The 26009-nt window shown below is 40.0% G+C and overlaps 2 protein-coding genes across 12 annotated transcripts in view; one reads left to right on the top strand and one right to left on the bottom strand.

Annotated features, from left to right (window-relative positions):
* The window catches only part of LOC111077044 (longitudinals lacking protein, isoforms N/O/W/X/Y), a 60795-nt gene extending 37376 nt beyond the window's left edge, over positions 1–23419 (top strand). The window contains exons 6-7 of one of the 10 annotated variants that reach the window (XM_022371162.2): positions 4569–4658; positions 4946–7795. In XM_022371162.2, the coding sequence (XP_022226854.2) occupies positions 4569–4658; positions 4946–6330 (1475 nt within the window). In that variant the 3' untranslated portion in view covers positions 6331–7795. Of the gene's footprint in view, positions 1–878; positions 4082–4568; positions 4659–4775; positions 4814–4945; positions 7796–8893; positions 9964–14397; positions 15775–16017; positions 16950–17691; positions 18060–18440; positions 18933–21891 lie in introns of those variants that run through there. The other 9 variants (XM_022371177.2, XM_041592894.1, XM_041592897.1 and 6 more) reach the window with 9 other exon arrangements.
* Positions 23420–24329: 910 nt separating this feature from the next.
* On the bottom strand, positions 24330–25735 carry LOC111080651 (peflin). 2 transcript variants are annotated; one of them, XM_022376393.2, is made up of 5 exons: positions 25626–25735; positions 25484–25564; positions 25295–25421; positions 24903–25046; positions 24330–24833 (listed from the first exon to the last, which is right to left on the bottom strand). In XM_022376393.2, the coding sequence occupies exons 1-5, from the start codon at positions 25632–25634 to the stop codon at positions 24607–24609; spliced, it is 588 nt and encodes a 195-aa protein (XP_022232085.1). In that variant the 5' UTR covers positions 25635–25735; the 3' UTR covers positions 24330–24606. The 2 variants fall into 2 exon arrangements, with proteins under 2 accessions (XP_022232085.1, XP_022232084.1); XM_022376392.2 differs by having other exon boundaries at positions 25295–25433; positions 25626–25734.
* Between the last annotated feature and the right edge of the window lie 274 nt (positions 25736–26009).

The raw sequence follows: 26009 nt of genomic DNA, 5'->3' as shown, positions 1-26009 counted from the left end.
TATATATATATATATATATATATATATATGTATGTATATACATATAAGTGCCCAAGACCTAAACGTTCGTTTCTGTATGCCACTAAAAAGTAACCAGACTTAAACCGAACCTGAACCTGTATCCAGTATCCAGTAACCACACTCCCAGCCGTGTCTATTGATGTGTTCAAGCAAAACCAAACTACAACAAAAACCCACCCCAGCAGCACTCCAGCTACAGTTCAATAAATTTTGTTGTCCTTTTTTGATTTTTTAAATTTAATTTAAAATAAATACGTTTACACCCTGCACTAATTGGCCTCAATTTTGCTCAATGTTGTTTGAAAGAGTTTTTCTTTTTACCTCTCTGTATATATGTTTATTATTTGTACTTTAATTTGCCACTCATATGCCATGATCCTAATGCTTTCCATACACACAAATGTATCCATCCACACATACATATTCCAATGCTTTGACTAATTCTTTTAATTTTGCCTTTCGTGTGCCCCATCCAGATCACCCAAAAAAAAAAATCCTTCCCACCCTCCGTACTAAATTGCGTGTGTCTGTGTTGGTTTCTTCCCCCCCGCTTGATCTAACAGATAACTACCCTGCCGCCATATCGTTCTGTGTTATGTTTGTTCTTAATCGTTTTGCCTCGACTCAACACCGAGGTTTCTTTCAGTTCTTGTGCCCAGTCAAAAGTATTACTATTTATTTTTGTTCTTCTTTTCTTTTGTTTTTCTTTTCCCGTTTTTATTTTCATATGTTGTGCGCTGCGACACATCCACCCCCAACAAAACAAAACAAAAACACATGCAACAAACACAACAATAAATCAACCAACATAAAACCCGAAATGAAATACCCGAAACCGATACCAAACCCGAAACTAGATCTGAGTATTACGCGCATTGCGGGACTCACCTGGAACGAGTGGAACGCCCGACTGGCAATGCCCCTGGTCACCCTACGTGAAGGCGTGCAGCCCCTGGTCTTTCCCACAGACCTCTCTGTGGACAAGCAACCCATGGGCCTGGTCCTCAAGGAGCCGCTCGCTGATCGAAAGACGCCAACAGATTGTGTGCCCAAGAGCGAACCCAGTGCCGCCTCTACGCCGCGTAACCACAGCAGTGGAAAGCACCACAAGACCAGCGGTGGTGGCAAGCTCAAGCACCTTACCGAGGAGGAAGCCACTTCCCTGATGCTAAAGGCAGTGGCCGAGAAGCAAGCGGCTGCGGCGGCGGCAGCGGCTGGTGCGACCAGTGCCGAGCTGAGCTACGGCGAGGATCAGGGCAGCTCCGGAAATGGCAACAGCAGCGACTACCAGGCCAATCTGAGTGGAGCCGTGACCTTTGCGGATGTTGGCGGCGCAGCTGGACTTTGCCATATCAACATCCTGAACAGCATCAGCGCCATGAACAATCTGATCAGCGGCAGTACGGCAGGGGCCAGTGGCGGATCGGTGGGCGGACTCGGTGGATCCGGATCGAGTGCGACCCCGTCCAACGGCAATAACAACGGATCACTGGGCGGAGCCGACAATGGTGCTGGACACCCGTGCCCAGTCTGCGGCCGTGTCTACAAGCTGAAGTCCTCGCTGAGAAACCATCAGAAATGGGAGTGCGGCAAGGAACCGCAATTCCAGTGTCCCTTCTGCGTGTACCGGGCCAAGCAGAAGATGCACATAGGTCGCCACATGGAGCGCATGCACAAGGAGAAGTTTAAGCTGGAGGACGTGAAAAGCTTCGTTGGTCCTGCAGCCCTGGATGGCGATAGCAGTGGAGTGGGAGGAGGAGGCGTCACTGCTGCAACAGTGGCGGCGGCCGCAGCGGCTGCCATGGCTAGTGCCACGGAGCTGCATCCGCACTTCTCATAAATGGAGGACAAGTGATTGTGTATAAAGAGTTAAAGTTGAGCAGTTATTACACGAGTACGATGAAGAAAACTAAATCTAACAGAATCAGGGATTATCAAATGGAAGATGGAAGAAAATTATGTAAAGCAAGAAATCACACACCAAGCTCTCGGGAAAACGGAATCAGTGTGCCAAATTAATCTTAAAAACCAACCAACAAAACAAACAAACAAAAAAAAAACAAAACAAAATACGAAAATGAAATAGTGTTCTAAGATGCCTAAAAAGTTTCGAAAAAGGTGTTCGAGAGGTCGAAAACAATTTGTTGCAAAGCACAAAACATTTACGCCATTTCACATATTATACTTTTTTTTGTTATTTGTTATTAATTTTTTACACAAAAACCGATTTGAAAATCTATAAACTCTACCAACTTGGAGCAACAGCAACGTGATCAGTAAAATGATTTTACACAATACAAAACAATTTTTAAATTGCAACATTCCACAAAACGAAAGAAGAAAGACAAAACTTGTACAACGAAACGGTTTAGGATTAGAGAAATATATAGTTTAGCCTAGGTCTACATACATAAATACATACATACATAGATACATATATAAAGGATGTATAGCCAGGAAGCAGTAGTAGTAGCAGCAGCCAACTCAGTGGATATGTAAGATGAAAAAGTAACGAAAACACTCAGACCATATTAAGATATTACTGGGGAAAGGCACACGAGCAATCTATCAGCCCAGAACGGTACTCTTCACCTTTAACTGTAGCTTAATGCACAGCGTTAAATGCGTGTATCTTAATCGGTAAATATTCATTCCAGAGCACCATAATAGATACAGTACAGACGTAAACAATGCATTAACCCTCAAGATATTGAAAAGGTCTACACAGGAATTCATCACAAATCATGGCAGAGCTTCTTTTTAGATGGCTGTACATGAATGAAGGCAAAGAATTCTGTGGAACTCATATGTAGTTATTTATTGCAGTGCCAAACAGATTCAGACCAGGTTCCCATAATTACACACAGTCAATCAATCAGTCAGTCAATCTATCAGTCAGTCAGTAATTAGCCACTTTAAACAACAATTTACCTCAAGTTGAAATATTTGCTATTATGACGATGTCTTAGGCTAAACACAAAAAGTACTAAGCTCAAAAACAGTTAATAGGACTTAGTGTAAGAGAGCGAAAGGGTGTAAGAGCGCGTTTGGTAGTCAACGTAGAAAGTGCCTTCACAAATGGATGGGATGGATGGAAATCAGAAGCAATTCGCGTAAATTGTAATTTAAAAATCTACGATAAGCAAAACGTTCGTAACTGTGTAAAGCCATATAAAGTAGGTTAAGGCAGGAATTTAAGTAAAAGTCAAGTGGAGGAGAGGAGAGGTCAGGATTTAAATGATCTTTAGACATTTAAACTCAGGTACTTAGTTGGAGGGAATGGGAATCCCAATACAATAACTCAAACACACAGAACCAACAAAAGATCAAGTAGCTGAGCTACTGAAAACACGACAACGACAAGCACAAACTACAGCAAACATAAACGGAAAAAAACAACCAACAAAACACCGCCACAAATACGTCACATGCACTTTATTTATTATTTTTTTGATACCTTATAAATACGATACGAATGTGTGTGATAACTAATATATTACTCAGCACATTCATAAGTAGTCAAGCTTAATTTATTTTTTTTATATCTTGCTTTCCACTACAACGAAATACATTCCATAGAAGATTTTATTAAGCTTTAATTACAACGACAACTCCAAACATTCACAAAGCAGATACGAAACCCCAAACAGATATGTGCGGCCAGTAAAACTGTGCAACAAAAAATATGATTTAAAAGAATAATTAAAAATAAATTAACATACCGAAAAACAGGAGGATGAGGAGGCGGAGACGATGGAAAATCTCGAATGCTTACACACATATAAAAATACTTTCTTTAAGAAACTAAAACTCTTTAAAAAAAACAATTGGTTACTTTATCGCGGTGTTGGGCTAAGTTTAGCGTCTCTTTATAAAATGAAGAATAAACAAAAGGAAATTTGTTAATGAAAACATTCTGGCAAGGACGGAAAATTCAAAATTTTCGAATGTAATATTGTTGAACAATAGGAAAACGCAGATTTATATAAAATGTGTAGTTTTAAATAAAACTATAAAACTTAATAAGATGACAAATACTCATTAAAGAAACAGAAGTAGCATACCCTTATATATATAAAATATATATTTAATTTCTTCTATAAATTGTTTGTAAAACTCTTTTTTGTAAATTGATAAAAACCCCAAATTCAATGTGAAAAATATACAATTCCATGTAATAAAACGCAAAAGAAAAAAAAACTTGTGTGCATTGTGCGTTCCCAGATGATTTATATCTATATATCTAGCTAACCTTACGTTGATACACATTACTTATGTTTTAATTTTCACACACAGATTTTGTAGCGTTTTATTTACTGCTTGTAAGTATTATAATTATTATTTTAAGACACTAAAGTTTTATTTCATTTTTGGAAACTCTTCATTTTACCACACAAATTATTGACTAAAGAAAAAAAAAAAATAATAAAAGGTTAGGAATCATTCAGTTTAGGCACACATCAATCGATCTTTTATAAGCTATACAATTTCTGAAAGTAATGAATATCTACTAACGTAATCCCCAATGCTGTCTAACGTGTTTCCAGATGAAAGCGGAGAGTCCCGGATACGTGTGCGCAACTGGCTCATGTTGGCCGATCAGTCCGTCATAGGAAAGAGCTCTGACGATTCCACAGGTATTTTGAGCATACCAATTGACATTCAAATTTTACTTGATACCTGATTTCTTTCATTTGTTATTCCGATTTTGTTTTACTGCGTTTTGAACTTTATAACGATTTTTTCTTTTGCAGTCTTCATTTTCTTTTGTTGCTGAACACACACAGGCACATCATGAGTTTTTATACATGTTTTTTTTTTTTTGTAATATATATAAACACAATCCTTAACAAATCCATTAACTTACATTCTGAATTTCTATTTCATGACTAACATCGACAAAATAAAACCAAACTAATATCAGACAAACTAACACAGTCTAAAAAGTCACTCAAAAACGATGCTAAAACCACTAACAAGACATCAACGCCCATCAAGACGACGACGACGACAGCAGCAGCAGCATCATCAGCAGGAGCAGGATCTGCAGCAGCTGCAGCAGCATCAGCAGCCACCGCCGCCAAGAAGGCCACTAGCTCCACTAGCAACAACATCAATAACAACATCAGCAAGAGCAATGTGAGCCAGACACTGACCCAAACGGTAACCCGGATCGGCAGCATCGGACGCACAACAATCGCCTGCATAACGCCGGCTAATGGTGGCAACAAGAGCTCCTCGAGCAACTGCAACGTGGATGCCGCTTCGGCTGCTGCCCTGGCTGCTGCTGGTGTGGAGCTGGACAGCATAGATGAGACCATGACTGAGGTGATTGTGAAGATCGAGAACCCCGACAATATGTCCATCAATGGTGACGAAGCCGTCTGCAACGAGGCCATTGACGATGAGAACACGTTTGACTATGATCTGAAGCTGGCCAGTCCGTTGTCCTGGACCTACGATGCGGTGAAAATCGAGAATGAGGAGTTCGAGGATAGCTATCTGATGGACAACGATGATGATGACGATGATCTGCTGACGACAGCTGCGGCCACCCAGAAGCACGCTAAACAGTCTAATGAGAAGCAGAAGTCGGGCTCGGGGACGGGCGTAAAGAAGATCGTCCTCAGTGCCCAGCAGCAGCAGCAACTGCTCGAACAGCAGCAGCACTTGCAGCACCTGCAGCTCCAACCCACCAGTCAATCGCTGCAGATCAAGCTGCCCACCATACCAGCCACAATAACGACGATATCGGGTCCCAACCACATTAATGCGTCGACCGCTGGGACAAGCAGCGGGGCCAGCATCACCACGGCCAACTCCACGCTGCTGGGCCACAAGCTGAGCCTGCCCATAGATGCGCAGAACCTGAATCTTCACTGGTCCCACTCAGACGACAACCGCTACCGCATCCTGGTCCAAAACAAGCGCACACGCAAAGAGTCTCTTGAGCACTCCGCCGACATGATCTACAACGCCGACATTGAGAAGCCATGGGTGTGCCGCAACTGCAACCGCACCTACAAGTGGAAAAACAGCCTCAAGTGTCACCTGAAGAACGAGTGCGGTCTGCCGCCGCGATATTTCTGCAGCAAGATGTGCGGCTATGCTACCAATGTCCACAGTAATCTGAAGCGCCATCTCAACACGAAGTGTCGGGACCGCGAGAAGGACGCTGAGGAGGACAAGAAGCCCCAGTCCGTTCCACCGCCACCACTTGCTGTGCCCACCAGCAACGTTGGCAACATTAACAATAACAACAGCAACAGCAGCACCTACACCTTGGTATTTCAGCAGGACAGTGTTTAAGAGAGATTTGGACTTGTATTAAATCCAAATTATGTGAGTCTGGGCAACGGCTGAGGACGGTTTTGTACATCTTCTCTTAGTACAAATTTTAGTTATGCGTTCATCTTGAGTTTTCACAGTGGATCTCTGAAACTGACTTGGATTTTTTCCCCAAACTTTCCTTTCGTTAAGCAAGCCAAACGATGCCGTTGGGCCCAGACACCGGCGCAGAAAACCAAATCGTAAAAAAATTAGAAATAGATTGCAATACAAAACAAAAACAAAAACTACAAAAAACAACAACAAAACGATAAAACAAACCAAAAAATATTGTATTGCTTTAGACAATTCTCACGAAAAACATAAAACATATAAATATGTGTACATTTTTTCCCAGAAAAAACTAAAAAAAAAAAAAAACCAAAAAAAAAAAATGCAAACAAAACCAAGAGAAAAGTAATTGAACTAGTCGTCACAGCAACATTTGTGAACCAAAACAGAAACTTTTGTATTAAGTATGGAAATAAAAGACCCCTAACTATATGCATGGCATGGACATAAAGCAAATGCCCCTCTAAAGATACTTAATATTAATATGTATTTTTGGTTTTATATTACGTTTGCATACGCAATAGCTTTTTAATTTGTTAGAAACATTTTAAAGATTGATTTCTGGTCATTAAGTTATGCTTATATAATAATTATTACCTATAAACGATTATCTAGTCAAAAAAAAAAAAAAACGATAACGGAATAATATTTTCAATTTAGACACAAATTATAATTGATAATGACAATGTTTACAAAATTAATTCGAAATATCAGCGCATGTACGAGTATGCTTGGAAATTGTTAGATTTAAACGAACAGAATCACGAATCTGAACCGGCACTGAAAATAGAAACACAGGGAAGGACAGGAGATAAGACACTAGTGTCCCATCAGATTCCCCAAACCTAATTGTAATGTAAACCAAAAACCAGAAAGGAACAAATACCTCTATAAACCTGCTAGAAAGATTCTGTATTACCATTATAATAAAGTGTATTTCAACTCAACTGAGTATCGCAATTAAAGCCGGCAACATGTATTAAAACTAAAATTAAAACCCAACACCAAAAACCAAAGAAATTTCGAAATACAATTAAAAGCAAATGTCAAAAACAAAATACCAAACACTGAAGTTGTACTTATTTCAACTATATATTCCTCTATAGAAATTTTGCATTCCATTCCATCCACAGACACTTCACAGATATTCCACTCATCATTCGCCATCTCTCCCTACCCTAATTCCGATACATAGTCTTAGGCATTCGTACCCCTGCTATGAATCCATACTAATCAGATCTCTATTTCAGGTGGATGGATGTGATGTGATTTTGATGATGATGATGTGATGTGATGTTGCCTGATGAACGACAGCCAAACAACGCAATTATGGTGTTGCCTCTCCCTCTTATTGTTGTTTGCATGCTTAACTACTACAACGTACATTTATATATAAATACTTTATAAACAATAGATATGCATAACTATGTATCCTTCCTAGACCTTATACATATATGTATCTGTTAGACGAAGTAACTATATCTATATGACTATGTATGGAACTAGATTTGTAGTTTGTTCTGTTTTTTGTTCACATTCCATTCGTTTGTATTGCCGAAGGTTTAACTTTAAGTTTCTTCTACCTCTCTACCTGTCTTCTCTTAGCGATTGTGAAGCGTATACATCTATCTTATTAATATACTATATAGCATTTAATTATCTACAAATTAAAATATGAAAATGAGAAAACGAAAACCAACTTAGTTTGTATAGAATTGTATTTTATAAATATCCATTTTTCTATCCAAATCTTTTCAACTTATTTATTTATAATTTTTTAAGTTTTGTTCCCTACATTTTAATATTGCATGCGTATTTTTTATTTATAAAAATTGATTAAAAAAAAAAGAATAATGCACTTAGGCCGAGGCAGCTCTGAAGAGGCTATCCTGTTCCTGTTCTGTCTCCAAGCTCCACGAGTTATATGTCCTATTCCCCTTCCATTATTGTTAATAAGTGTTTTTGTCACTAACCATCCAACACACATTCTTATAGATGATATTTTTAACCATTTCTCACTTGTAACTTGAGCAAAAGTCTATTAATTTTTTTTTTTTTTATTGCTTAGCTCTCCAACTGTTTTCTCGACATTTTTGACTGTACTCATTGTGTTTTAATTTAATATTTAATAATACATTTACTTTACAGCCTACTCACAAAGAAATCTCACACACACACACCCACACAAGACACACACACACATCAACACAAATTTACACACACCCACACAAGTTCAGTCCACTCCAATCCATAGCATCAAATCTCTCACTAAAGCAACATATAACCAAAAAACCAACAAAAAACTATAAAAAATCACGGTAAACCCCTTAATTTTTTATTTACTTCCAATTAGTTTTAGGTATTTTTATAATTTCCATCTAGAGAGGAGACATGCAATCTTTGAAAACCGACGTACATTAAATGAAGAACTAAAATAGTTTTCCTGCTTTTCTGTCTCACCCATTCTCACTAGACTTTGGCCGTTTGTCACCCACTAACAGGAGCTACAGCCTGATGGGCATGAAGACCAGTCCGTACACCAGTCCCATCGGAACGCCCATGGGCGTCATCAAGTTTGAGACGAGTACAAACCTGGACGACCACAACGAGCACGAACTCCGGATCGACAGTGGCCGTACCACTCCCACGCACTGCACAGGACACCCGCTGGTACCCAAATCCCAACACAGGCACGGCAACGGGGACAACGACGACAGCAACGAAGAGGACAGCATGGAGCCCTGTGATTTGCGCATGGACTTTGCCAAAGTACTGCTGGCCGCTGCACAGGCCGGAGGGTCCGGTTCCTTGTCCTTGGGACAGCACCCCCATCTGCATCATCCGCATAGTCGTCCACTGCCACAGTTGATTTATACAGCTGGAACGGGCCCAGTGGCACGCCCAGACACGCCAACGCGCCGATACAGCAGCAGCAGTGGGGGCATGGTAGCTACCTCTGGGCCGGACCCATCGAGCAGTGCTACTGCTGCCATGGTGGCCGCTGCTACAGCTGCTGGCCTGGCGGCCAACAACACAAGTGCCTCCTCCACAAGTGGAGCCTCTACATCGGCGGCGGCTGCAGCAGCAGCAGCAGCGGCAGCGGCAGCCGGTGGATCTGGTGGAAATTGGAACACTAGTGGGAGTGGAGGTGGTGGCGGTGCCTACGCCTGCGATAGATGTGGCAACACCTACGCCCGTCCACATAGCCTAAACCGCCATGTGCGCTTCGAGTGCGGCGTGGAGCCGAAGTTCGAGTGCCCCATTTGTCACAAGAAGTCGAAGCACAAACACAATCTTGTGCTGCACATGCGCACTCACCAACATCGATGATACAACAAACGCTGCAATGGCAATCTACGACGCCAGGCTCTCAAACAACTTGTTGCTGTTGACCCAGATCTGGGATCTAACTAGGATCCCACAATCAGAATTGGATTGCTTAAAGGCAGGTCAGGTTATTAGGTTCATGTTCAGGGCTTAGTGTCAGTTCAGCTTCAGTCAGAGTCCTAACCACAGTCCAGTCCAGTCCAGAGTGCGGTTTTATATAATTTTCCAAATGATCTTGAAAAATATAGTCGTTTTTACATATACATAAAAAAAATATATATACAGATAACTAACTCGTAACTATGTATATACAGATGGAATATTAACAAATCCTAATTGTTAGCTTATTTTCAATTATTTTCTGGTTTAATTTTTTTTTTTGTCAGTAACAGTAAAATAACAAAAATTTTTTTTTCGAATTGGCAGAGCTGAGAAGCAAATTATTTGAGAGGCGCGTGAGAGTGCGGGCCCGCCGCATGTTGCATGATGTATAAGTCCTTTGGAAAACTCAATGATCTCAATGAATTTCTTCTTGATTGTGGTGAAAATACGAAAGAATGGGGAAAGTTATGCATTTTATTGTAGCAGCAGCAAACGCAAAACACATTCACATTAATCTTAGTGTAATTTCTAGTGCAGCGCCCTCTCACGCGCCTTAGGTTAGTTCAACGAAAGGAACCATTAAACATAGAGGGATACACTATGGAGGTTACACGGAGTCAGAGTCAGAGGTAGGCCGTAAGTTAGACCGCTTTGATGGCGTACGTGCAATATTTTACGCGCACCAAAAAAACAAAACAAACAAAAAAAAAAAAAAAAAAACAGATAAAACAATCGTTGCTCTTCACATTTTCACATGTTTTCGTTTGTCTATATTCACAAACTCAAATTTGCAAAAAGTTTGACGGTTTGCTTAGGACCGCACCCCCAAAAGCCACAGGAATGCATGATACATACTGCGAGTATATAGTAATATAACAAATTATAGCTAGTAGCTGAAACTCAACGATCTCTATCTACTCTTTTTTCAAAAGCAAAGAAACACAGAAATTTTTAATAATTTATCTTGTGCTCATTCCATGAAATTTTTAAAATTATTATTTAATTATGAACCACGATATGTGATAGCGGGAATTTTAATTTGACCAAAAAGAGAAAACGAAATGAAATAAGTGTGGCTTTGGGTGGGGGCGTTTCTCTACACAAGGCAAACAATTTTAAGACGATACAAAAAATCAGTTATTAATTATTTTTAAATAACATTAACATTAGCAGCATGTACAAGTGCGAGGCAGGGAGTGATGTAAGGAAGAGGGAGGCAAGAGGGAATTGGCAATGTAAATGGGTTGGGGAAACTCGCATCGAGTCACAGTCAGAAATATAAATTGGTATGTGATATAAAGAATATAGTCCTCATTGTAATTAATAGTAATCATAACATTGTATACTTTCTCTTAACATAATTATTTTGATGTCAAAATTGAGAAACGAGTGAATGCGGCAAAGAGGAGTCTTGTTATAAAACGATACGATTACGATTATATATAGTTATAGATATTGACGGGAGTTTGTTTCACACACTCACACACAGACACACATAGACACATACACTAACATTTTTATAATTGTTGATATACAAATGAAAGAGCTTAAATGTATAACAGAGTTGATTAGGTACTCCAACCTAATACCCCTAAACAAAATTAGACACAAAAAGTTTAATTTAAATTTTCTAAAAAATTCAGAAAAGTAAAGTACAGTTTTTGTCAGCAGTTTGTGCCACACAAAAAATGTGATAAACATATAAAAATAATCTACAGACAACAAACTGGCACAAATCAAATACCAACAAAAAAAAAACGATTATTACAAATTTGTTCAAATTATTGAGAAAAAATATTGAAAATCATAACAAAAAAAAAAGCAAAATTCATATCGGTCAGTATTCGAATTAGGTGAAGAAAATTTGCAAATTATAATTCGTTGACAATTTTCAAAAGATTTCCATTGGTTTTCTGCTTGTTTTAATATTTATAAACATTATATACATATTATATAGTCGCTTTGTTGCGCTAGTCAGATTCTAGAGTTCTGCTTATCTTTTGTTATAGAACACGAAGATCGATGTGCACCACACGAAATTCACATTCTGTATCATTTTTTTTGTGTAACCCATAATCAAAACGCGCTTTATTTAGTTTTTGTCTATTAAGGTTGTGGTTCTTATTTATGTATACATCATAATATTTTTAACTACTTTTCTAAGCGGAAACATCTAATTTTTATGTTACAACAAATATACGAAAGGGAAGAAGATAAGATGGATGTCCATCGGTCACACCTATATTATAATTTATCAACAGCGCATGTGATGGACTCGAATTGAACCATATACTCGTCGTACTAGAGAAATGAGAAAAAAAAAATGCAAGAAAGACGAGCCGCGGCATTGCATACTCGTATGTGGTCCATAATGGCAAGCCTTCGAGTCGTATAGTTAAAGTGTAAAGAAAAGCATGTGATAAATTCTATATAATTTGATTAACAAACAATTTACTAACACAAACCCCCTTACACGTACCCACACAACACAGACACCTAGCACATAAGCAAACATCAAAGTTTGAGCAGATTTCGATTGGGTACAGGAGCGAAAAGATACTACCTATCCGTACTATATGTAAAACATACATACAAACATCCAAAAAAAGTGAAATATTTTTCGAGAAATTGTACTAACCCAGATAACTCTTTTTCAACTAATGTATTCTTCTTATTTTTGTTAATAATTAATATCAAAGATTTATAAACATCCAAACACACACAAAATATACACATTTTTAAAACGTTGTAAACTAGGAGCTGTGAACGTAAAATTATATATAATGAAAATATATATCTATGTATATATAGCTACATACATACAAACATACATACATACATACACATATATATGCATATATATGGATCGATGTGATTAATTGTGATTGAAACGTAGAGGAGTGAAACGAAGCGTGGAACAGATCTGATCAGATCGGGGCAGGGCAGATCAAAGAGTGGGCAATAAGTCGGTTACGGAAATGGGAAGGGCCTTTCTTTTCAAACACACACACACAAACACAAACATAATATAATCAAATACATCTATAATTTAAGAAAATCGGATATTTTGTTTGTCTCTATTAAGAATAATTTTCTGTTCGTTATTTCTTTAGTTTGTAAACTATTTTTTCTCTTCTATTGCTGCAAAAATCTTGTGAAACGAAAATGGGGAACTAAATTCAAAGCACACCGCAAACATATGAAAATCAAGAAATATATTAGCCATAGGTTAACAAAAAGAAAACATAAAACAAATGTCAAATGGATGTTAATTGCTGTTGACGCACGCCTCACGAATAGTTAATGTTGAAAATGAGCTACGCAGAGCTACGAAAATAAAATGCATGAAACACCAACCGATTCGAGTTGTTACCAATGTACCAAGCTTAGTTTGCGCCAATAAAAAAATTTACAAAATCAAAATAAAAAAAATGTATAGGTACATAACGAAAATTAAATTGCTTTTGCACTGCAATTTAGATTAACAAATTGAGAAAAGATACCAATATATTTACACAGTAAAAAAAATCTAACGAAACAAAGGACATTCTAAATGCCAGTTAGATTATGAAAAGTGTGCTTAAACCAATTTAACAAGACGAATTAAATCTAGTACGAATTCAAAGTAAATTTAATTATGTAATTGTGTATAAAGCCGAAAAACGCCTTAAACAAAATTTGTGAAACTATTTTAAATGTTAAACAAGTAAAACGATCTAATTGTTATAAGTAAACAGGCATAAACCAACCAACAAATAAAAGTAAATTAAAAAATATATTAAATGATAGAAAAAGAAAAAAACAAAAATTTAAAAGAATCTGTTTGACATTTTCCGAACTCCCTCATAGTTTCCTGCTCCAGCAATCATCAAGAGAATGTATTTCTCCATGAAACTCTTTGAAAACCCTAAACTAATATAAATTTTTCTCTTCTTCTAGGTGGATCATAATGGATCAACTTCAAGGAGACCGATGACCCTTGGGTGGCCTTCAAATGCCTAACATTGCTATTGTATTGAAGAGTGAACTGATCATAGTTATATAACACAAAATATATGATAAATGTAATTTGATTTGCTGTATTGTTGTAGTTTTGAAAATCCCACCAACGACACCAACACCAACATCTGATTTTGTGATTTTTTCTTTTGTTCTGTATATATTATCAAGTTTTTGTTTATAGAAATGCTTGAGTGGCTTTTGTATATGTGCATACATGTAGCTCTCTGGGGATTGTGTCAACCATACCATATCGTCAACACACACCATCATTATCAGTCATCATCACCATCATCCGTCCCCAACGCTGCTAAACTGCATCAACAGCAATGAACCACAGCCAACAACAATCACAACCATCGGTTTCATCATCATCATCAATCATCATAATCAGCGCCTATTGGGTAGTAGCCAAACAACACTAAGTTCTCTATATTATTTTTATTAAACGATTTTACATAGCTTAAGTTGATCAGTTTTTTGCCGGCAATTAATTTGATTTTGTTTTGTTCTCTTTTTGTTTTGACACCTCCTTGCTGTGCTGACCAGCAGACATCTATCCCATACTGGGCAGTCTCCTGGGCGTGGACACCTCGACGAGTGCCACCGCCAGCCACGACGACTACTATGGCTATCTCAACAACAACAGTAGTGGAACCAACGCCAACACCAACACCAACGCCACCAATGCCACCACAACAACGTCGAGCAGCAATCAGAGCAGCAGCCTGCGTGCCTCCAATCCCAGTGCGGGCCTCTCCCGCGACTCCTTTATGCAGTGCAAGCACTGCAACCGCTATTATAAGTCGCCCCAGAAGCTGCAGGAGCACGTCCGAAAGTACTGCCTCAAGCAGAAGAAATACAAGTGCGTGTCCTGCGAGTACCGCTCGCGACGAAAGGATCACGTGTTACGCCACGCCAAGCGCAAGCATTGCATGCTCTATGAGCAGGCTCGCGACGATGAGGAGAGCCTGTATGTGATACGCAATGAGGATGATATGAGTAACGACGAGGCCACTGGCGATGGCGATGGGGATGGGGACGGAGATGCTGATGATGGTGACAACGATGGTGGAGGAATGGACAGCGATGTGGCCGCAGCATTGTGTGAAATCAACTTTGACTTTGCTGGTCGCGATCTGACCATCACGGCTGTTCCCATGCAAGAAAGCGACGAGGACGATGACGACTACGACGATGATGGCTAAGCTAAGCTAAGCTGACACGATGAGCAGCATCTCGAGAGGCGTAATGTGAAATGTTTACCAAATGAATAATGACAATAGTTGCTTGTCCAAGTAGTAGCTACCTCCAATGCGTACTTGTGCCTGTGCCCGCACCCGCACCCACCAACAAACCAACCGATCCCATCTTTGTGGCACTCCCCAGCCTGTCCACATTCCTGCACAAATTACTTAAAGAACTTTTAACTTACAAACAATTTCTCTGAGCGCATTCCGTTGTAACTCTTCTCTCGTTTTACTTTCTTTATGTTGAGTTATGCCTAAGTTAGCCGAATCGGTCCAAGACCATTTTATTTAAATACATACATAAATACCGATACGATACGTACATGCCACCATATACGAGTACATATAAATACATACCCCCCTCCCATATGCAGACATATGGAAAACTTATATACTTAGTTCTACTGTGGTTGGTGTTCTCAAACTCAAATATTCTTGCCAGCAATTAAGGCTTTCGCATGTGAAGCAATCAAAGACTTAAAGCGCCATTTATTTGCCACTTTTTCAACATGAATATTCCTCAGTTGTACATTTAAAATTCTAATGTACATATGTATGTATGTATGTACCTACATATACGCCTATAAATATAGTTCTCGGTTCTACAAAAAGAAAACCAGAGTACGAGCTAAACAAGAATTTGTGTACTTTTTTATTATTGTATATTGTAAATGCAAGCGATTAAGAATAAAGCAACAAAATCATATATGCGTTACAGCAAAAAAACCCAAAAAAAAGTCCAAGTTTATAGTCCACACCATCCTTGAACCCACAATCCACCAATCCCAGAACATATTGGACGAGTCCAGCAGCCAGCTCAGACACTTGTTAATGCTACAAGTAATTATATACCAGATCATTGAGGAACTTAGCCAGCGGCTTACTAATTAACCTCTTTCTTGTTTTGCACTCTTTGCAGATGGCTACTGGACCATTCTGGAGACAGTGCCCTACTCAATATCCAGTGACACTGGAGGCCATTCCCCCAACCAGACTCTCAGCACTGGTGCCAGCTTGAGCAATGGCGGAGGATCGAGACTATTGTCTGGGGCCACGGTAGTGGTGGAGCTGCCGCCCGATGATCTGGGCAACCCGGTGGGCAACATCCAGTACACGATACCCACACTTACCAAGAATGCCACCACGAACACAAACACCACCAGCCTGCTTCACAAGCCCCAGGCAACCACTATACAGATAGTAAAGCAACAGCAGCAGTCACAGCGCCACCAGCTGACTATCCAGCCGGCGCAGGCACGACAGGAGTACATCAAGATAGACACTTCCCGGCTGGAGGACAAGATGCTCCTGCGCGATGTGATGCAGTATGGATCCACCAGCATATCAATGGCAGCTTCCAATATGGCCAGCACTACTGTGGTGTCCAGTCATGAGTCTGGCCTTTTGCTAGCCGATGCGGATGATGCCGAACGTGAACTGGAACTGGCTGCGTTGAAGGTTGATTCACACGAGAACATGCTCGACGAGGAGTATGGGGAGAAGATGCACGACGATGAAGAGGTTCATACGCATCACGATAAGCTGTATATTAATGGGCTGGGAAATAATCTTCATGCTGCCACAACCATGACTCTTCAGCAAGTTTCGAACGAGTTTGGGCTGGACGACGGCAAGTTTGCCTGCAATGTGTGCGGCAAGACATACAAGATCAAGGGCTCCTTGAAGCGGCACAAGAACTACGAATGCGGCGTGGAGCCCACCCTCAGGTGTCCGCACTGTCCGCATAAGTGCAAATACAAGTCGGATCTGCGTAAGCACATGAACCAGAAGCACTCTGATTCCGTGGAGGCGCTACATATGGGAAATTAGGCTTATGGAACTGTACGAATTACATGAATTCTAGTCTGTGTTTAGCATTTGTTGTTGTGTTACTTACTGTAATGTGTGATGAATCCAAAGAGTAATCAAACCTTAACTTTGTGTAGTCTCTGCACAAACTTTGTAAAATAGTCACAGTTACTTACGATCTCAATGTGTAATCACATATGTTTAAGCTAGCGGAATAAGCCACGAACAAGTTCTAGTTGAATTGCTCAATATGTATGGTAGAATCAAATTTTGAATTAGCTCAACATACAAGTATTTTAAAACACTGATACATACACAAGTAACATTTTAAACACTAACCCAATCAATGCGTATTAACCTTGTATATGAAAGTAATATAAATAAAAAAAATAAATAAATGTTTACAATCGAATCTAAGACACTTATTTATGGATCTCAATTACGTCATAAACCTAAAAACCAAAAACTAATATGCTTCTTTCTTTTTTTTTAGGAGAAATCCGTGGACTATACTGTGCTGAGGTGGATGGATTTGCAGATAGGAGTGCAACTAAAAAGGTCTATTCATATATATATATTCATACTGATTGCTAGTGCTAAGTCATTTAGTTCAATCATTTATCAGCCAATAAAAATGTCCAACTGAAACGAATTTGTTGTATTCATCACCAAAATCACCAGATCTAGAGTGAATTCGAACCCTTGTACTTTGTGTGATAGATATATGCAGAGGCCCAAAAACCAACCACATCCTGTTTCTGTTTCTGTTTATGTCTGTCTGTAGATTTTGTGCGGCACGGTCCCAAGAACCAGCTACTGTGCCAGTGCGGACGCTACTACAACACGATGAATCGTCTGTCACTGCATCAGCGCGAGGAGTGTCAGGACTTTAAGCGATTCCAGTGCGACTACTGCCTAAAGTGGTTCAAGCGGCGATCTCATCTGAATCGCCACAAGAAGCTGCACGATGCTGAGCTGGCGGCAGAGCCACCCACTCATAAGCAAAAGCCTAAGGCCAAAACCACAAAACAGACTGCAGATGGAGCAGGATTAGAAGCGACAGCCGCTACAGAACTCGAATCTCTATACCTCTATACGTCTGAGATTAAAGTGGAGCATGAGGAGGAGTTCATTTAAGTTTTGTTAACAATTATTATTCATATTATAGACAAGTTCTCGTTAATGCCAAACCCGAAAAACAATGACTTTTGTAAATAAATAGAAGAAACGAAAAAAATCATTGATTGCCATTGAAGTCCGTTTTTTCAGTTTCTTCTTCAGAGTCTTTCATTTCTATTATATGAGTAAAATAGACAAAAATTCTTGTTTGAATCCTTAACTTATATATATGTACATGCGTGTATGGGTGCGACTGCTTGAGTGTATGTGTATGTATGTATGTGGGTCGTGTCTATTAATATTGTTTCCCACATTATTTCTATACAACATTTTGTTTTAGAGAGTGCAATTGATTAAAGTTTTGATTTGTATTTTTTTTATTTTGATTTCCCAAAAATTTTTGTCTCGTTTCAGAGGTTTTTGAGCAAAAATATAACCTGCGCATTCACGAATCTTCTGGTCTTCAGCCGGACTATTCCGCCGCCAGCACATCTAGGCCATTGCCGAAAGTGGGCACCAAGGACCTCAAATCAGACAATCCTTCGCCGACGGGGACGTTGGAGCAACAGAGTGAGAACGAAGAGCCCTTGAACCGCGTCAGCACTTACAGCAAAAATGGCAACAAGAAGACATTGGCCAGCGATTCAGACGCTATGATAGCATTGCAACAGCTGGCGTCCATCTCGTCGGCCCGGTCTTTGCACTATCTCGCTCAGAAACTTCCCATCGACACCAGTAGCTTGGTGCCGGGACGCGAGCTACAACGCCAGAGCTCCAGGCGCTTCCCCCCGTACGAAGCGAACCGATGTCCGCTCTGCGCCCGGGTGTGCCGCTCCCAGGCCTTCCTCAACGAGCACATGCGCAAGGAGCACTCAGTTCTGATTTAGATTGAGGCGATGTGCCAGCACTTACCAGGATGATGTGTGAATAAAATTGGATTCCAGGATCATTTTGTATATTTTGATAGAAGAAATCGTACCAAATTGAAATGAAGAGACCAAAAATATAACAAATTTTTCTATATATTTAAGGATGAGCCAAAAAATAGAACTCGCCTAATTATTAAGATCAGAGTAAACTTGCTTGAAAAGCATTTAGTTGCCTTGAGATAATTTTATAAATAGTTTTCATTACATTAGGTAGATATTTATGTAGGTATTCAAAAAGTGGAGTTTTACCTCTATTATTGTCGGTATATGAAAAAAAGTCCAATCTAATCTAATAATTTTTCTACATATTGCTAATAAAAAGAATCAAGTCTTAAACCATATACCTATACATTTATTGTTTCAATATTTATTGATATTCCAGTGTTATGTAAAAAACTATTAATTGTTGCTTTTTTCATTTTCATTTTTTTATAGTTTCAAAGAACTCCGTTTTTTTGCTTTTTATAATGGTTAGTATTATTTATTTATACTTGATTTTATTATTTCATTAATGGTTTAATTTTTTTTTTGTTTTATTTGCAGATAATTGGTTAACTACTAAATATTATAAGATACCAAAGAAGTATCGAGTTTGGAATAAAACAGGCAAGTAGACGAAGATCTTTTCAACCTTTCAATGTTAAAACACAATCAGATTCAGGTTTCAGCACAAAAAGATCAAGATAAGGAAATAATCCTTTTTCAAACAGGTTCTATTAACAATGGTTTCAGCCAAGCCCAAGAGGGATGGGATGGCTATGGCCATGGCTGAGAGGGGAAGTGCACGATGCCTTGCAAAAATCTCAATTCATACCGATTTTGGGCAACCACAAACTAACTGTACTCCCAACGCTCTCTCACGTTGTCTCTCTATCTCTCTCACTCACTGAGTCTATGCTTTGTTCACCCACACAAAACCCAGAATGAGTTTCAGGACTCATACACTGCATACACATAAATCAGGATGGGTCGTTTTTTGTGTGTGTGTTTTTCTAAAAATAAGTTTTCCTTTCTCGTCTGCCTGCCTGCTGCCTGTCTGCCTGGTTCTCTTGTGTGTTGGTGCGAGTGGACGTCAAATGGCTTTTGCAGTACTGCTTCCCACGTGATTTTCCGTTGATATTATCCATTTGGCAATGCGCATGCGTGCCGCTCAAGGTCCGACTGCCTGCCTGCATTATCGGTGTCCTCTTTGGGCTTTGCCTTCGCAAAGCCTAAAACACACACAAATGAACATACATATGAACCCGGGCAGGACCCAAAGAGGACACACAAGTTTCAAGGGCTGGTTCTGAAGCTATTTGTGTGGGATAAATTCGTGGAAAATTCGATGGAAAATTTTGATAGTCAGGATTATAATGTCTGTGAGGGTCTTAAGAAATGAAACAGCTTCAAGCTGCAGTTTCAGCACATGCATACATACCAGGCACACAGACATTTACATGTACATACATATGAGCATGTCAAAAAATGTATTTTTATGTCAGCCTCCCTTAAGTTTTCATAGCTTGACCTTGAAATACATTTTAGTGAACAGATGCATCTAGAATGCTGGGGAAATATACATACATACATACGTGCATATGTATGCATGTGTGGATAAACATGAAAAACACCACCGGAAGCTAGAAATAAACACACACAGATGCCCTCTGTGTGCGCCTGCTCGGATTGCTTTCTCTCTCACAAACACAGATTCAAATAGAGAGTGAGTTCCTCTCAGAGAAAGTTTTCCTCTCCCGATCGTAATCTGTCTGTGCCATGGCGGCACACACAGTGAAAGATACAACAGAACCCACGAGAATAGCAACAACAAAAACAACAACTGTTGAGTTAGGTAGAAAACCAGAGTAAAAATAAATCAAGGATTCTTCGCAGGCCAGGGCCTGCACTTGCTGTGCAACAGATACACACGCGCACACAAAGACGAGAATTTTCCGAGCCCCTGACTGTGCGTGTGTGTTTGTGTGTGCGTTGCAGCTGCGCATAGGATTTAGGATTCGGTTCCGTTGTTGCCTGCGCTTCGTGCTTGGATGGGATTGAAAATTTGTAAGCTAGGCTGCGTCAACTAGTGCCGTTTCGATTGTGTTGCAGAGTGGATGCTTTTCGCGGCTGGTTGTGCGTGGGCAGAGTGCAAGGAAAAGCTGGTTAAGCTCGACTTACCAATTACTTGAATTTGAATATTCGAGTGTGAAATGAGTTAATAATCAAAAGCTCTGCCCAAGCAAAATCCGCAAAAAGCAAACACCGGCCACAACTAACTGCACTGGAAAAATATATCTAAAATCATTTGATTAATCCGAATTTGTGCTTATTTACAGGTAGATTCGGATCAACATCAACGCAGCCTATCATGGATATACCAGCGAAAAATTGAATAGAAATTCAAGATATCACTAACCTATTATTCTCTCTTTTCACAGATATAGCAGGTAATGAGATACACTTAAGATGGTTTCGGTTTAAAAAATTCACCCACCACAAACATCTCCAACATCATCATTGCATCATCACATCGAAGCACCACAAAAGAAAAACCAAATTTTAAATATTATTTGCGGTCCGCCTGTAAAAAAAGATATTTTAATTTATGCCAAAAATGTGTTAAAAATATTAATAAAAGTGAAAATTACGTGTACCCCTGTTTATTTAATGCTAAACCAAAATTATATGTGTGTTGCGTTACTTATTCATAATTTACTGTATTTTGCTTTTAGTTTGTTGCATGCTTTCTGTCATCTAACACCTTTCCATGCTCTAACCCCAAACCCAAGCAGGCCGAGAGTTACAACATGCTTTTTCATTTGTCATTTGTCACAACTCATAAGTCGTTCGACAAAGCTCATACTGAAGGAACTAGAAGCGAGAAAAGCGAATATAAAATTTAAAATAATTGTTTGTTTGGCAAAAACTAATCAAAAATATGTTTCCGATTGCAGACTTAAGCCGAAAGGAGAACACCGCCCCGGGAGTGGGAACAGCAGAGATTCAGCGCAGTTTCCAGCGTAGTATTCTCAATGGAAGAAAGCGCGACGAGCAAAAGGCCCAAGCGCCGGGATCTCGCCGCAAGCGTCTGTCTGTGTCTGAGGTCTCGGACATGCTGTTCGAGTTCTACAAGACCAAATCGGCCAAGGTGCCGAAGCAACAGCAACTGGACCACACAGAGATGAATCAGTACGGCCAGGTGTCTCCCACCTCCGGCGAGACATTGGAGCCTTCCACCATTGCTGCGATCGCCGTTTACGGCTCCGCTTCCGATACGGCTTCAAAAAACTTGAATGCTGATGAAATAATGGGCGCTGCCGCTGGCGCTACATCATTTCATCCGCGCAACAAGTTCACTCTGAAGACAGCGGTCCCCACAGGCCTCGGCCTTGGTGGTGTCAAGGCCATACCAACGTCTGTGTTGGTTGCCAACAAAACCACAGCTCCAGTTGCTCCAGCGCCGAAACCACAGGCGGCTGCCATAGCCGAAGCCCTGATGCGGAATGGTCTGCACAGCTTCCAGCAACAGCTGCGTGCGCAGGAGATCCTGCGCCATCAGACGCCTCAACGTCGCATCAAGGAGGAGGTCGAGACTGCAAATGGAACCGAGACCACGCCAACCAAAATATTGGAGAACCTCTTGCGCAAGCAGCAGGAGCGCGATATGCGCCACTCGGAGTGCGAGAACGAGCCGGGATCATCGACGGAGGATGAAGATGATGGCCGCTTCCATGCCTTTGACGATATACATCTCATGGAACAGGGTGGGAGCAAGTTCGGCAACAGCTCGCTGCACATGTTCCATTCGAGTGCCCACGGAGGGTCCACCAACTCCATACTGGAGGCCCAGGCCCAAGTCTTTCGCAATCTAGAGTTCACACTGAGTGACTATGGTGGCAGTAGCAGCAACGGGAGCATCACCAGTCCCAATGCCATTGGCCTGGATGGCGAACCAGTCTATGAGTGCCGTCACTGTGGCAAGAAATATCGCTGGAAGTCTACGCTGCGTCGCCACGAGAATGTCGAGTGCGGTGGCAAGGAGCCATCCCATCAGTGTCCCTATTGTCCATACAAGTCGAAGCAGCGCGGAAACCTAGGTGTCCACGTGAGGAAGCACCACACCGACTTGCCCCAGCTGCCCAGCAAGCGCCGCTCCAAGTACTCTATGAAGTGTGACGGCATGAGCGGCTCTATGTCCGACGATTCCCAGGGCAAGCTGATTATAGACTGCAATAAGTAGGAGGGAACTCTCTGCATACGATTTGATACCAAATAATACTTTTATGGGGACCAACTGAAGCTTCCATTTAATTTGTAGCCCTGTTCAACATATACACATACCAACAACAAAGGAGATCTGCAATCTCCAGCATTTTTGTCTTGATTTGACGAATTAACGAATTATATTTCTTGTCATCTATGTGTCATCCCAAATATTTAATGTTTACTTGTAATAATTTATATAATATAAGCACTCGTAAACCAATCTAATCAAGCAGATAATCAAATTAGTCTTAAGGCAACATACGACAACGACACGACTGCAAACCGAACAATATTTCACGCTGCGTATTATTTTACACTTTGATTCTGATATTTTATAAGCCTATGTGAGATGTGAGAAACACAATTGACTTTATTTTTATACGATTTTATAGTTAAGGATTTTTATGCCCAACATATTTACACGAATCTTTTTTAAAAGGCAACTAATTACTAAGAGATTATCAAGCATTTCGCTGTTGTCCAGAAATAAAATTACTCTTAGGGCTCATCTGTATCTTCGAAACATTTTTAAAATCCTGCCCTAAATAACAATTCCAAGCCCTTGCCGCCCCGAAGATCTCTTAATTAAGTTTGATCAAGCTTCCTAAGACAGAAACCCTTGACAATTCTTGGATCTCCTCAATCGATGCCATCTTTATTGATATGCATATGTATGAATGCACATGTGTACTCTTACTCTGACTGATATAGTTTTACAGAGAATCGTTTGGAACTTGCCATTGGAAAAGCCATTATTTTATTTGCCTTATTTCCTTTAAGACATTCGATTTATACATTTATGGACTTAAAGACTGAGTTTTTGTATTTAAAAATGTTTACCGATGACCAAAAAAAGAAATGGGGTACACTACACGATTCCCAAAACAAAAACCAAAACAAATTTAATGTCTAAATGTTTTACCATACGCGTATATTACTTATAAGCTTTGTATTGTCGCATTGAATCGTTCAAATTTTAAACACCATAAGATGTGTGCATATACAAGAAGATTATACACATATACACGAGAATATACAGCTACGCGTGGGGCAGTGAAACTGCTAAGATAAGATAATTATTCATATACAATGACTACAATTTTTACTTTCAATAAAACCATTTTAATTTCGTTTTATAAAACTATGTACTTTATTTTAGGCGCAAGACACTTTGTACTATGTGTTAGTCGAGCTGATATAACAAATACTTTTGAAAGGTGATTCTGGTACCAGGAGATTGCAATAACATGAATGTGAGAGGACGAATACCTAAGCTAGCAAACACCATATAAATTGAAACAAAATGCACAGTAAACGGAATAAAAAAATGAGTGTTGTGTCTGATGGCTGTGCCGTGTGCAAGAGTTTGGATTGCTTTGGAAACAGTTTCGTATGCTCGAAGTTTAGTATGAGCAGCCGATTGCCACTGTCAAAAAGTCTTCGAAGCCTATGGTGATTGTTCCGTTTTGCTGCGTGTCCCGCTGACGGAAGGCCTCCGTGAAGCGCTGAACTTGCACACAAAGTACAATGAACTGGTCCACCGACACCTCCTTGTGGGTCTGTGGATCGCTCTTCTTCACCAGAAAGTTGATGAATTCAGGCGAAAACCGAAAGCCCATCTGCGTGAAGGCTGTGAACAACGCGAAAGTCATTAAGCAACCATCAACCAATGATAGCAATATATTTTATATTAGTTTACCCTGAGTCAGCTCGCTTTCCTCGATATGGCCAGAGGAGTCCTGATCGTAGGTCTTGAAGACCTGCAGCCATTGATTAATGTAGTTGTAAAGCTTTTCGAACTCGTACACATCGATGGTGCCGCTAGCGTCGTTGTCGAACATGCCTGCAAGTAGGGCCAAAGTTTGCCATTAAGTGCGATTGAGTAAACATAATAAAAAGCAGCGGCTAAGTAAACAATCGCGATAATGTCTGCGCGGCGATCTAAGCAAACACGCCCGTCTACCTCCAGATATGGGGCAGCTAGGAAATATTTATAGACACAGCTAGCGCTTCGGAAATAAAGAAGTTCCTTCACGCCTTCATACTGATGGCCGTGACGTCACAATAGCGACTCCAGAAGCGGCAACTTACTAATCATTAGTTTGCATGCGTTGTCCGAGAAGTGGTCGCCACGCCCATTGACCAGCGCCGCCTGCAGCTCGGAAGCGTTGATTTTTCCAGAACGGTCCCTATCCACCATGGCAAACCATTGCTGCGCCTGTGAGGAGGCCTGAAATATAAAAGAATATAATATAAATATAAAATAGTAAAATAAATCACCTGTGAGTTTTGGGGTGGAAAAGCGCCTGGTGGTGCTGCATAGCCTCCACCGGGCTGGCCGTAGGGATTGTAGCCTTGACCCTGCAAAAAACCAAATTGTAATCCATTTGTACGACGTCCCTTTGAGTAGAGGAGAACCTACGTAGGACATTTTTCACGAGCTGAATTTGATTTTAATTGAAACTAATTTGACAAAACAAAACACAAGTCTGGCAGGAAGTCAGCCCTGGTCTAACAATTAGAGCGGAGAAACATCGATGTCATCGATGATTTTTCTAAAAAATCGATGTTTTTAGTTACAAGAATAATTCATATTTAAAATTCATATTTAGTGTTTACAGAGAAATAAGAAGTGGATTTTAAGTTGTAGATATTAAAATAGGTACATATATGGAACGATATAAAGTGTTTCTATATACATGCATTCACAAATTTACATATATGTACAATTTAACCCATTATGGTCAGGGCTGGGAAACATCACACTACTGGCTGGGATCGTTGCTGGCATCGAAATTTTAATATT

This window comes from Drosophila obscura, unplaced genomic scaffold (assembly GCF_018151105.1).
Source record: "Drosophila obscura isolate BZ-5 IFL unplaced genomic scaffold, ASM1815110v1 contig_186, whole genome shotgun sequence".
Lineage (NCBI taxonomy): Eukaryota > Metazoa > Arthropoda > Insecta > Diptera > Drosophilidae > Drosophila > Drosophila obscura.
This window is presented reverse-complemented; position numbering and strand designations above follow the sequence as displayed.